Here is a 14,723-nt window from a genome sequence, read left to right as displayed (position 1 = left end):
TATAATCCACCAGAAATGTGCTAACGTTGGAGAATCATTAGACCGCTAATAAGTTTTCACTACTCTCACCGAAAGCGTGCCTCAGTGTTCATGTAATTCACTGGGATAATTATTGATTAATATGATAAGACCCTCAACAAGCCAGACGGAAGGAGCGTGATTTGTTGTGTGTGTCCGAGTTTTACCGCATTCGGTGGATGATTCCCGTTTGTTCAACACCAAGTGCTTCCTTATTTCTTTTTCTCTCTTTGCTAATTTCAATTTCGCCGATTACTCATCAACATTCCGACTTAAATGAATGAAATTCCGCACTCAATGACCAAAATGACATAAAATCATTGATTAATCTAAAAACCATCGACTTTAGGGAAAATCATAGAAAGACATCATCCATCAGAAATTTCATTGCCTACAAAAAAGAACTCTTAGTGTTTTCCCATTAAACTGATTGTTCTCGAGATAACTGAGGAATTAATAAGAATAATTTGTTCTGCAATAAAAATCGATCGAAATTCAATTAATATTAATAATTCTAATACCAAAAAAATACCTCTCCCAAAAATCGTGAAGACACTAAAGACCTCAGCACTCGCCACAAGTCGAGAATAAAAAAAAACCTCAGGTTTTCCTTGGAAAAAAAAATTTCCAGGTCAATCAGGGATGACGAAAATGAGGAGAAAATGAGGGGAAAAATGCGTGAGACATTGAAGATAGTCTGGACATGTGGATCGATGTAAAAGAGGACGCTGATAGAGACAGAAGAGGTACATCGAGTTGCGATAGGAATAGGTGGATAAAAGTGTATTGGTTGTTCCTCCACACGTTGAATTCCCACCGAACACACACGACGAGTTTGTCCATGAGGGCCACCTCTGCTCCGGTGCTGCTGCTGTATCCACCAGGTGTTGATGGTGAAGAAAGAGGGGGAAGACAGACCTGGTGGGATAGAGAAACCATCAGTTGACGCAGCAGCAGCAGCACGATGGAGGGTAGTGGGGGTGGAGCAGCACGAGGCTCCTGGACAGAAAAGCCTGTACCAATGTGCCACCAGGGTGGGGATAATGTTGGTGGAGCGATGAGGTGGGGATAAAAACCCAGGGAGACGAAAGACAACCTGGGTAGTGAGAGATGATGAGGCCAACCGAGTCGAAGGCAGGTTCAGAGAAATTCTCAGAGTCACTTCACTGCGGCGAGTCGTGCTATCAACATCGTTCGCTCTATTATCCATTTTTTAATATTCACCAGTGAATTTACCACAATTATCGAAATTATACATCATCACTGGAGTACTGGAGACCTGGGGGAAATAAACTGAACTCAGTGTCTGTGTAATCAACAGAATCAGATCAGACTGGGAATTTATTTCAATATATTATCGTTATTGTATTAATTTTGTGATGTGGAGTGGTTTGCCTTTGTGATTATCCAGAGTGATTGGTTTTTCGGAATTTTGAGGGATTTTTAATCGTGATGAACATTCTGGCGGAATGACGTGTGGATTAAATCGATAACCGGTGTAATTGAACCGGCATGGATTGCACCGAAAAAGGTGAGTTTTATGGTATTTATTTTGGTGGGTGAAATGAATTTTTGAGGAATTATGAATTTTTTTTTGGGCATTGATTGATAATGATAAATGCGGTGGAGTGATTGTCAGTTCTTGGATGCGTGATTCATCCCGCGATTTCGATTGGATAGTCAGGTACCTTGAGGTGTGATGAAATCAACATCTGACTCTGACCTGGTTCGTTCAGCTTTGAAAACAAATGATCAAATTTTGTCGGAGCATTGAATTTATTCATTTGTTTTAACTTCATTCAGAGGTGATGAAATTGAATTTTATCGTGTTGGAATTTCTGGGAATTGGAATGGCTGTCGTGACAACAAAGGAGATCGATATTGAGATAAATCCAGGGAATTAAGACCAATTTTCGAGTCAATATTATCATGGAAATGACAGAGAGAGCCTCATCTCTGCATTTTAATACTCAATTTTCTGGGAAATCAGGGGGAAGGGGGATAACTAATCTGTTTTCTCTCGAGTTCAGTTCTTGAGAAGAGGAAAGAAGATGAGGAATTGAGCAAAACAGTAGCCCAGAGTCCAGAGATAACGAGAGAATCGAAGACTCACGTTATCTCACCACACCGCGTGTCGAAATATATCTCCATTTTCATTTTCTATAGTTTTTATTCCGTGTACTCAGATGTTTTGTTTCGAGAACATTCGTTGATCACGGGGAAGATGTTAACCGAGTGTTCAGTTTTTTTTTTCAACACTTGAAGTTGAGAATAAAATAAAATTCCTCGTAGTCGACCCAGAAATCCAATTAACCACTTTTCTCAACCATGAGTTTACCCCGAAAACTATTGATCCAGGGTAAAAACACTAAGAGCCCTTTTTTGTAGCTTATTAAATTTCTGAGAAAAAACGTCTCTTTATATTTTCTGCTAGAACCGGTAGTTTTCTAGTGAAATCTATATTTGATTGACCTAAAATTCTAATTGTTCGCCTTTGTCATTCGGTTATGGATTAATTTCGAATGCTTTCTGGTTTTTGAGCTGCGACAAGAGTAAAGTGAATCACTCTTTCAAAGATGACTCAAAAAGGGGATGAATGGGGTTATTTGAGTGGAATAAGGGCGTGGCATTTGCAGAAGAACCGCTCCTACCACCGGAGAAGCCCCAAATACTGTTAAAACGTGTCCCAATAACTGATTGATCAGTCTGACGTGTCGTGTGGATTCCACAAAAAAAAGAGCCTCCAAGCACGTGCTAAAAAAAAAAGCCAAAGAAAGAAAAAAAGAGCCCTGAAGAAAAGATCCCACGACACCAACCTCGTTCCTCTTAAGCACCAAAAATAAACAATCAAAACAATTGAAAAATGTCTCAATCTCCAACGCCTGCACTCAGTCAATAATTCACACCGAATGAGGCTAGAAATTATTACCCTGAAAGTCTATAGATTCTTATCAAAGGTCTATACCCGGCTCTAGGCCACGATAAACCCCCTGGGGGTACATGCGGAGTAACTCGGTTGGGCCACGTATCAGACCCTAGATATATTTTCAACGACATTTTGCACCTCTATACATATCAACCAATGCGAAACGTCCACCTTGGTGATACCCTCTTGCCCATTGTAGATTCAAAGCTTTCACCTATATATATCGCCGATAGATCGACATCTTCTGACGTAACTGTGTCATCTTCAGAGACACCTTCGAGCACCCGAGATATATACAACTTTTCAACTAGGTCTAACACTCGGAAAATAAATGTTAATCCTTCGATTGTTGGAAATATTCCACTCCACGTCAGGGAAAATTACCCCATGCGATTGCCGCGATTGCCACATTTTCACCGGGTAATCCCTATTTTTTTCATTCAATGGAAATTTATGGTGGTAAGTCCGGAATTTGGAGTGGAAAACTCTGGGAAAGAATAGGAGAAGATTCTCGGAAAATTACGATTTTTTGAGTATTTTTCACTCAGATTTTTACTCGTGTCATGCGGACAAAATATTCAATAAAAATAACGCTAATCTTTCGTAATTCAACGGAGAGTAAACGATTTACACGTGAAATGTACATCAATTGAAATATTATGGAACCAATACTTAAGGAATTTTCCGTAGCGAATGCCCGAATTCTCAGAGAATTCACCAGTGAAAATAAATTCTCTCTTGAAAATTCCCCAAAGTCTCTTAAATATCAATGAATAATAAAAAACTATTGATTCTACGAACAAATATAAGACCCGTTCCCCGAAAATTCAATAACCTCCAAAAATGAGGAATATTCCCCATTTTCAGAAGAGCCTCCATAATTTTGCGTACCCCAATCGAAAAATTCCGCGAAACCCGAACTTCTCATCTCCCCACGCAAACTTTTCCGAGAATGCCATTTCCCCGCAGAATATCCGACCCCTAAATATTGCAACTTTCCCTCCAGCCTGAGGGTAAATTGCCCTAAAAATATTTCTCCACGTAATTTCAACGAAATCGTTGCGAGGTGGTGAGACCTCGGAGGGCTTAACGCATGGATAATTCCAAGGTTGCCAAGGGTAACACTTCCCTCTCGAAAAAAAAAAGCCCCCACACACAAGTTCCCCTTCGGGATATACCACCGCCATTTTTCCCTTCTTCCCAACTTCTCTTGAACGACCTGAGGTGGGTGTAACCCAGTGGAGGGGGCGTGGAAGAGATACATGACAAGTAGAATAAGAGTGCAAGTGAGACGAATGATAAACCAACCGAGTGGTTGAAAGAGGGGGATTGGGTGGGTGAAAAAAGAGAAAAAAAATTGAGATAAAAAGTCAGATGAGAGGTCGACCAATGGTGACGTCTAGGGTAACGCCCCCAGCTTCCCAACGCAATTCCCCACCACGTGATCCATCCACAGCATCCAACCAGTCTAGATCAAACTCAGGCGCATGATCACCACCCAATCTCCACCCACTTCCATGAAAAAGAAAAAAAAGGGCAGAAGAGAAAAAAATAAAAAAATGATCCGTCGCTCCTTTCCCTCAGCATTTCACCGGATACGTCGGCTCACTAATTAAATCCACAAATTCATCTTTTTCCACTCTGATTTACTCTCATCCGCTGGAGATTGCCGAGTGTGGGAAGAATTTCTCAATGAACGAGGTAGAGAGAGTGAAAAAAATTTTTCGCCGTGCAGACGTCGATGAGATGCACCAGGAGATGGGATACCGCGATTTCTTCAGTGGATCATACCATTCAACACAAAAGGGAGTTCCATTCGGTGAAATTACCCACGTGTTTGTACACACCGTGGAATTGCACCGTTCACGAGAATTTTCTCTTCCGTCGAGACGATAGTCCCACTTTCAAGGTTCATGTGCACGAACATACCGGCCACCCAGGGTTATCGAGATAGATCATACGAGATAAGAGTTTAATCCAAGGTTTGCACATCTCATGACGGTTAACATCGCCGTAATAATATTATCGCCATTTACTCGAATTCTCTCCGATATTTTCATTCATACCCAGAATTCATTACACTAATCCCTGATTTATTTAATCACGTCATGCGATAAGTCATCTCCAGGTAGTGAATTTATTCGCAAAATCATCGAAGAACTGATCGAGAGCTAATGATGCAGAAGAATTTTCAATTAAATGAAGCCACCACAGTTGGTCGGGAGAGATTGAGAAAATTCATGAATAGAATTACGATTGACTTACGTAAATAAAACCGTAGTACTATTCTTTTTTTTTTTGCACAACGCGTGTGTACATATGTAACACGTCTAACAGGCGTGGCTTTATATCAAACGTGTGTCACCCGCGTGTCGAACCTGTTTTTTTTTTCTCTTATTTATTTTTATTTTATTCTCACAATGCAAAAGGAGCATTTGCTGGCGCAGGTTTCGTGTGCATGATTCGCGCGCTTAAAATCACCTGCTGACAATTACATCGCCACCTGTACGAGATCATTCATTCCGAGGATCAAGTGAAAATCCATTTACCCTTCAACCGGTTGAGGATTTATTCCATTCAAAAAGGGTCATCCAATCCGGTTTAATCCTAACAATAATCCGACAACCCAAATAAATTGCGCTAACACTTGACTCAACTAAAAATAAATTTATGAACTAAATTGTCATACGTCAACAGAAAATCCCCTAATTATCAATTGATCTCAGGAATTATCAATCTAAGATAAAAAAAATTGAAGAAATTATTGGCTCACGGGATTTCCGACAAAATGTTCGATCAATCGATATTTAAAACACACGATTCGACAGAGGAAATAAAAAACGTAATTCCTGATTTTTTTTGGGTGGGAGAGAAGAATAAAAATTCCACAATTCCCTGAAATCTCTCAGCGAAATCATTCAACCGAATCACGAATTGAGTCCAGTATTTCCCGATCTCTCGCGGAATGAAAATATATTTCCTCTAATAATCTCAAGATATTGTGGCGATAGTGAGGGATAATTGATGACAACTCGTGGTATCGATTACCTCGGGATGTATTGTCTGTGGCATTTCCAGCGACGAGCCAATCGATAACGCGGATAACTGCGTGAGAATGCTCAGGTATAGATTAAAACGTACACTCGATTATTGAAAGATGTTGTGCATCAAGTCTGAGAATAAAAGTCCTCGCTTCTCTCTCATCCGTTCTGTGGTTTGAGAATACGACGAGGCCACTCGATAAAACATATTATTGTCCCAACATTTGAGTTATACATCCTAAAACACCCGAGACTTCCTGTACACGTCATTCACCATCTCCAGCTTCATTCTAAACGCTAATGACTCTCTAAAAATTCATTGAATTTGTTTCTACTCCTTTTATCACCGCCGGAACAAGAGACTACAAGTGGAAATAAAGACTTCATCGAGTATCTCCGTTGGTTTCCTCAGATAACAGAAGTTTATATTATCCTCGGGATAATAAATTTTCTCCCCCCATCCTTCCTTTCTTCTCACTATCTCCACTAATCACGGGGAATAATCACGACATGAGACACGAGAAATCCGCTACAATCTTCGAGGCATTGAGAGGCATCGAGAGGCATTGAAACAATAAATAATCAATCTTAATTTGGAAATGTATAAAATATGTCTAATCACGTCTGAGTGAAATTTAGCAACGGGGAAAATAATGAACATGATTTGCTCCATCTGAAACCACATCGCATCCTTCCCTGTATCGTTTAACCACTAGCTAAGAGGATATTTCTTCATATTTCCAGTGACTATCGAGAATATTCCGGACCAGCGACACAGTAGTGAAACACAGACCGATGCCGCATCAACTTCATCGGTAAGTCAATTAAAAAATTATTAAATTCCCTCTTCATCCTCTGCATCACAGACTCCACAAATGAATTTCAAAGATCGCGGGGTAAATTGCCAAGAGAATTCGGAATTAAAACTGATTATCTACACCAGAAGAAGTCCCTCAATTCCACAAAGAGAAAAAATTGTTGATTAATTAATTACCTTGAGATTTCCGATTGATATTAATTATTAGAGAATCGATTATAGTGAATGATTCGAATAAAAAACGACAATGTTTTCAGGCAGAGCAATTGGAGGGATCATACCCGTGTCCTGCGTGTCCCCTCGTGCTAACATCATCCCGTGACCTGACAAATCATCTCCGGGGTCACAATTCACCCAGAAGTACCGATTACAGCGGTGAGGAGGACTACTCCTGCGGCGTTTGCCACAAAGTTCTTAGCTCAGCAAGTTCCTTGGATCGTCACGTCCTGGTGCACTCGGGTGAGCGTCCATTCAAGTGCAAATACTGCGACATGGCATTCACAACAAATGGAAATATGAATAGACACCTGAGAACAGCGCATCGTGAAGTGTCACCTCACAGTTACACGGATTCCGAGGGTAGCAGTGACTCGGAGAGGCCAGCGACAAATCGACAGGTGGACGAATACAATAACAATGAAATAGCGAAGAGAAGTTCACCAGATCTTGTTGAGTCAGGATCACCGGCATCGAGAAAGAGAAAGAGATCAGAGTATCCAGAGGACATTGACATTCAAAGAAAGCCCAAGATTCTTCTGAACAACTCGCGAATCGAGGGAAAGGGTATTCTCTCTAGCTCGTTCATGTGTCCAGTCTGTCCCTCCCGTAGCTTTCCCTCTGGGGCATTCCTTGAGGCCCACCTAGACAAGAATCATCCAGACTACACAGCAGAATGCGACACATGCAACCGCTCCTTTCCGAACCACCGAGTCCTTAATCTCCACAAATTTATGGTTCACTCGATCGACGCATCAGTACCAACGAGAAATCTCAGAAACTCAGTGGTGGGCTTCAACGATCTGACATTCGTCGATTTCTCAGCGGAAAAATTTCCAGCAATAGCTAGAGCAGTGTGCGAGCAGTCTCTTCATCGTCCAGCATCTGGTGAGAGTGCAACATTCCAGTGCTCAAAATGCCTGCGAGCATTTCCGTGCAAGTCAGCCCTTGAGGGACACGAGATGGACTGTGGAACCCCTCACTGTCAAGCTACCCCTGTGGAAGACGATCACTCAAAACGAAACGACTTCTTCGCTGGTCTGAATCTTCAGAACCGTGCGGCCCTCACCGAGGCAAGAGAAGGCAGAGATCTCGCTGACATACAGAGCATTATATCTGTGACATCCGGACCAATTTTCCCCCGATCCGATGCCAGCACTCCGGATCAGCACATCCAAACGTCAAATCCAAACGTCAACTCGTCTGGCTCTTCAGGTACAGCACCATCAGAGAATGGATTAGAGGAGGAAGCGTATGCTGCTGAACTGAAGCAGATGAAACTCAAGGGCCAGTTCCCCTGTCGCCTCTGTCCCGAGGTCTTTCCAAATCTGCGTGCCCTGAAGGGCCACCACAAACACCACATGGGTGTCCGCCCAGGTATGCCATACTCCTGCAATATCTGCCCCTTCACATCAACGGACAAAGCAGCGATGAGCCGTCACCTGAAGCTCCACAACGGCTCGCGCCCCTTCGAGTGCTCCCTCTGCAACTTTGCCTTCACGACGAAAGCCAATTGCGAGAGGCATGTGAAGAACGGCCACAAGATCACAGACAAAGAGGAAATCAAGAATTCCCTGATCGAACACACGGAGGAGGAATCCACGAATGGACGCGAGACCTCACGGGACAGAACATCGAGAGCTATAAGAGAGGACGCCCGTAGGTCCCTAGTCTATACCGAGAGGGATGAGCTTTCCTCTCAGACCCAGTACTCGAGAAGACTCCGCAACTCGAGGCACTCCGACCTCATCGCCGAGCAGGTGAGACTGAGACGATTGGCATCGATGCGTGCAACACCTCTAAGTCACTACGAACAGACAGATGTATTCTCAAGACCACCTCCGATTCACCTGCTGGAGCTGTCCCACAGGGTCTCCGAGGATTCGGAGCATCCCCAGGACTTCACAACATCGAACTACTCGAGAACCGAGGAGGATTCAAGATCATCCGATGACAGTGCATCACTAGTCAACGTCAAAACCGAGCCACACCAAAGACCCCAGGCAAGTCCAATCGACCTGAAGACAACATCAGGTGACGATGCACCATTGGATCTGTCGATGGACGTTCTCGATCTGAGCAAGAAATCAAAGGATAGTGGAGCTGATCTGTCGACAGATGATTTTGATAAAAATCAGAAGGACGTGTACGACTCAGCAGCTAATCAACTGCTCCTGACACAGGCCCTCCTGAAAGCTGGACAGTCAGGTCACTCGCAGAGTTCCTTGGAAGCTCTCTATGCCAACGCTCAACTACTCTACCGTAACTTCGGTGGATTTCCGGGAGCTGGGGTTGGAGGGGGAATCCTTCCGCCTTATCTGTTCAATCCACACCTTCTGGGACAGGATTTGGCCATGAGAGATAGATTACAGAAAGAGCTAGTCAGGGGATTTCAGCTGACGAGTGGAGGTACCCTGGTTGAACCACCGATCAATAACACCCGTTTTCCAGGTGGTTATCCCCAGGGAAGAGACTTGACGCCTAGATCTCATGAAGAGCCAAGTGAATACACCAAAATGATGGCGTCGAAAATTGTAAGCAAAGCTGTGCCATCAAGCCCTCGAGACAAGATCGAGACAACGCCCACATCAAATTCCGTGAAGATGGTTATAAAGAACGGTGTGCTGATGCCAAAGCAGAAGCAGAGGAGATACAGAACTGAGAAGCCATTCAGCTGTGAGCACTGCTCAGCTAGATTCACACTGAGGAGCAATATGGAGAGACACATCAAGCAACAGCATCCGCAGCACTGGAGCCAGAGGCCACGTGGTGGTCACTCAACAAGGGGACGACCACCGACTAATCCACCAAGTCTGCTGCATGGCATCAATCACAGTCAGAGTCAGCAGCCCTATCCCGTCATTCTACCAAAAATGGGACAGCCTGAGTATGGTAAGCACGCCATCTCCGATCAAGTGAAGTACGCTATTCTTGCTCAACAATTGAAGGGAAATAAGCACGAGGAGAATGACACCGATGAGGAGTTGATAATCGACGAGGGTGCTGACAAAGAGTGCGAGAATCCTGAGGAGGACAAGCCCATTAGTCTGCTCAGGGGTAAACTTGAGGAGACACCTAGGGATTCTACCAGGGAAGTCACGGAGAAATCTGCAAACTCTGAGAATGCAATGGATCAGGATCCAGTGGACATGAAGGTCAAGTCAGAACCAGAGGACGAGTCAAAGCTCAAGCAGTCAGATGACGACGACATGAACGATAAAACGAGTATCAAAGCGGAGGATGGAAATGCCGATTTGGCGAGTGTCTCCGAACTACTGGACAATGCATCACAGCAATACCAACAGTTTCAGCCACCCTACATGAGCGACGAGGAGGGCTTGGTTGCGTCAACGAGCGACTGCAACAACTCCGGCAGCGATGAAAAATCGGACTCAGTGAATTCTGGTAACTCCGGTCATTCCTCCTCCTCAAAGCTCAAGAAACTCAAGAGGAAGAAGAAGAAGAAGAAGAAGTCCGCTTACTCAATGGCACCAAATCGAGTTATCTGTCCATATTGCGAGCGTCCATTCCCCTGGACCTCATCTCTGAGGAGACACATCCTAACGCACACTGGACAAAAGCCCTACCAGTGTGTCCACTGCTCTCTCCTCTTCACGACTAAATCAAATTGCGATCGCCACCTTTTGAGAAAGCACAAGGCAAATCCCAACAAGATGAGGAGAATCAGAAACTCATCGTCTCCGGAGGCACAGGAGGTGCCCACGAACAATAACGGTACGTTCTCCATGAGAAATGTCCCTGAGAGACCGTACAAATGCAATCAGTGCCCGAGCTCGACATTCTCCACTCTGGGCAATCTCAAGAAGCACAGATCAACGAAGCACTCACACGAGGAGAAATCAAGACCAGAGAGCCCCATGAGCGAAGCTCATTCTGAGAGACAAAACAGTCCTGCACCACCGAGTAAACAGAACGACCAGAGTGGATACGAGAGTCAATCATCGAGTGTCTCTGAGCCAATGGAGCAATCAACTGCATCCACTGAGGTATCAAAAACCGCCCTCAACACCTCATCATCTACCACTGACACACCAAAATCAAGAAGACCCTCACCCAGAGCATCACCAGGCCCTACTGATGCACCATTCAAGTGCCACCTCTGTGACAGTGGCTTTGCTGAACGTCAAGACTGCCTGGAGCACATCAAAGATAACCACGAGCGGTCTTACGAGATGCTTCTCGCCAAAGGTGCTTTGGAGATGGACACTGAAACCCTTGAGGAGCAACAGCCACCACCACACTCCCACCACAGCGATGGTGAGGAGAAACGAGGCAGATTCCCTGATTACAGCAACAGAAAAGTCGTATGTGCTTTCTGCATGCGTCGTTTTTGGTCAGCTGAGGACCTGCGACGTCACATGCGCACACACACAGGTGAAAGACCATTCTCCTGTGACATCTGCTCGAGAAGATTTACCCTGAAGCACAGCATGCTTCGTCACAGGAAGAAGCACGAGTCCGTTGACTCAACAATGTACGTTGGAACAAGTGGCGATGAGGAATCAGCGCCGACTCAACCACCAACGATAACACCTAGAACCCAGCAGGCTCCTCTCATCTCTGTTACCACTGGTGACTCCAGGGTCAGAGAGAGAATCTCTCTACCAACAATGGCACCAATTGCCACTGGTGATGCTGCACCCAACAGTCTCATGAGATTCAATCCCTACGAGAATCTAGCTACACTATCAGGTAAACTCGCTAATACCCAGAACTTCGAGACGGAGACAGCTCCAGACAACGACAATGATCTGATCTCCAATTTACTTGGCATCGGAGACAAGAGTGTCGTTGATCAGATGCTACAAGCATCTGCTGACGATGCAGCCAAGATGCTCGGTGTCAATAGAAATAACGAATGAGTGCGAAATAATAGTCTTAGAATTCAATGATTAATAAGTCGTAGGATAATAACGTTGTACAAATGTGTGAGTAATTGATGCATTAACGAAGAGGTAAAGGGCAACGAGGTTTTGGTAAATATCGGTGTAGATCTCGTTTCGATTAAGACGAGACAGATATTCTCCGAAAACTCGACTGCTGGTTTAATCGATCTTCAACCTTTCACCTCTTCGCTATTGAATTGATATCGTTAGGTATAATTCCCAGGTGAAATCACGGTTTCCCATCATGTTCACGATCGTGCCTTACAGAATCTACTTAGTCCCTCGAGATAAACGATTTTATTATGATAATATCGACTCGTTGGAGCACCCTGGGCATTAACTTATTGGTTAAGAGATGATTGCGGTTACTACCGAGTTGAATTTCGAAAGACAAAACGCACTGAAATGGCGTGGCTAGTTTCTTCTTCAATGAAAAACAGATTTTTATTTTTATCTATGAGAAAATTGAGGGATCTATAGCCTAAATCCATCGCGTTTAGGCACATTTGATAGATTTTCAGTTACATTGGTTGGTTGTGCCTGATATTTTATTATTATTTTTTTTTTCGCACTGAGTACTATTTCAGTAATATTTTCTAAGGATCAAAATCCTTGAACATGTGTTTGTATATAATTCGATTAATTAGAGGTAGAATTTTAGGAAAGAATACGTGTAACGTATACACGAATGTGCGGATTAATTATGAAAATGAGAAAATTTTTGAAGAGTGTAGATTTATTCAACTTGTATGATTCTCAATTAAACGTAGAATTGTCTAAGAGTTTAATCAGTAAGTTAAATGATGGCGAGGATCAATTATCTTATGATCTTAAAATATCATTGATCCTCGTCATATGCAGATGTGAGAGCGCCGAGTTGAACTGAAAAATCCAAAGATAGAAAGAAAACGACGAGAGAACGTGTTAACAACGAATATATATGAATTATTATAGCCATAAAACTTCTATTTTGTTCTATCCGTTAGTTCCATTATCTTAAATTCCTAAGAGCTGCAATTTAGGGTGCGTTTTTACGATTAAGAATATTCAAATGTGAATAGATTTTGAAGATATTGTCACGGTAATTCTCCACGTTAATTGAAATGTTTGATGCCCACCGTAAGATATCGAGTGTAGAAAAATCATTGGTGAATTGATGATTATAAAAAATTATTGTTTATATATTTAATGCATGGGTAAAATTGTTTTGATTTAATAAATAAACTTGTAAACTTAATTTGAGTTGAAAATTTTTGGTTGAAATGAAGAAAAAAATAAGTGGAGCAATAAAGAGTATAATTATTCAATTTATATTTTATCGTAAAAAGTGAATGATTTGATAAAAATTGTCATGTGTAAATAGACAGACTTTAACTTAAGGGCATTTTCCATTGGAAGATTGATATTCAAATGCAATTATACCAAATAATGGGTCATTACGCTGGACTTTGGTAATTACCTGAAGTTTATAGATATTGTGCTCAGGTTTAATAGTCAAAGTATTACCAGCTTATGTCTCCCTTTTCTTTTTTTCTCTCTATTGTCGCCTTATACTTTATTATTGAGTTATTCATTTATTTATTCTTTTATATTAAAGGTTTGCACAGAAATTCATGAGAGACGTGTAATCGACAAATGGTCAGCTTTGGGGAGAGCCGAGTTTTGGGATAAAATTAATAAATTTGTAATTATCCTGAAATTCAATCCCCACAATTTGTTTTTCCTCCGTAGTAAGCGTATCTTATGGTTAGTTATAGGTAAACGAAAGAATCTATTTATCAAAGAAAATTTAAGTAAAAATGTTTGAATCTAGCTTTCGAATGAAAATGTTTTCTCATCCCATGATAAAGAAAATTATCAACTTTAGTGCTATGAAATATTCATCGTAACACGTACGTAAATGATTGCATTGTATTCTCGTTTGACTTTTAATTAATAATAATAAGATTATACAATCCACTGAACTGTCAATTTATTGCAATCCCTAGTCCTTCCAAATCCAAGAGAAAAAACATTCGATAAACAAGTGGTAATAATTGAGGAATGTGAAGTGAGCGGAGAAATTCATCAGGCGTTTTTATTTTGGCATGAAAATTCCTCGTTAAAGTTCAATCATTCAACCATAAATTAACAGTCTGAGGAATAAATCCGGGGATACAAAATTAATCAAGAAAAGTAGAATTGAGTGAATCCTCTCGATTTTAAAAAATGGAGCATGACTATCCGAGCAGTGTCGCTTATCACCCAGATATCTGTCTAATAACAGAGCTCATAAAGAATAAATTCTACTTCGCCACGTTACTCCCAGGAAAACGCGAGCCTAAAGCCACTTCTGATATCTATTTCTTCAGCATTGACGATGAGCTAATCTACAACAATTTTTACAACGACTTTGGACCCCTTAATCTCGCCTGTCTGTACAAGTAAATAAATTATCCAATGACTTCAACAACTGATGACTAAATTCTGTGCCTTAATTTTCCCCAATAAATTATTCGCGTAAACAGATACTGCTGGAAGGTGAACCACATATTCAATAACCCTCGCCACTATCAGAGACACATTATTCATTACACAACTGACGACGAGGAGAAAAAAACCAATGCAGCATTTTTAGTTGCTTCCTACGCTATTCTGTATTTAAAAATGAGTCCAAAGCAGGCTTACAGGCTGCTGATCACCGGAAACAATCAACGTCAGTTCAAAAATTTTCAGGATGCCTCGATGGGCAGATCTCCCTACACAATTGGTCTTCAAGGTACCCTGATCATCAAATAATTCAACATCTACCTATTAAT

At 42.1% G+C, this 14,723-nt stretch overlaps 2 protein-coding genes across 2 annotated transcripts in view; both read left to right on the top strand.

Moving 5' to 3' along the window:
• Window positions 1–1,111: 1,111 nt before the first annotated feature.
• On the top strand, window positions 1,112–13,130 carry LOC105274056 (ras-responsive element-binding protein 1). Its single transcript, XM_011316866.1, has 3 exons — window positions 1,112–1,549; window positions 6,730–6,800; window positions 7,060–13,130. Exons 1-3 carry the CDS (start codon window positions 1,531–1,533, stop codon window positions 11,899–11,901), a joined length of 4,932 nt encoding a protein of 1,643 aa, XP_011315168.1. The 5' UTR covers window positions 1,112–1,530; the 3' UTR covers window positions 11,902–13,130.
• An 876-nt stretch (window positions 13,131–14,006) lies between these two features.
• The window catches only part of LOC105274055 (dual specificity protein phosphatase CDC14A), a gene marked incomplete in the record, with an annotated part of 3,788 nt that continues 3,071 nt past the window's right edge, over window positions 14,007–14,723 (top strand). The window contains 2 exon segments of the mRNA XM_011316865.1: window positions 14,007–14,348; window positions 14,433–14,683. Of these exon segments, the coding sequence (XP_011315167.1) occupies window positions 14,134–14,348; window positions 14,433–14,683 (466 nt within the window).

This window comes from Fopius arisanus, unplaced genomic scaffold (genome assembly GCF_000806365.1).
Source record: "Fopius arisanus strain USDA-PBARC FA_bdor unplaced genomic scaffold, ASM80636v1 scaffold00009, whole genome shotgun sequence".
In the NCBI taxonomy this organism is placed as follows: Eukaryota; Metazoa; Arthropoda; class Insecta; order Hymenoptera; family Braconidae; genus Fopius; species Fopius arisanus.
This window is presented reverse-complemented; position numbering and strand designations above follow the sequence as displayed.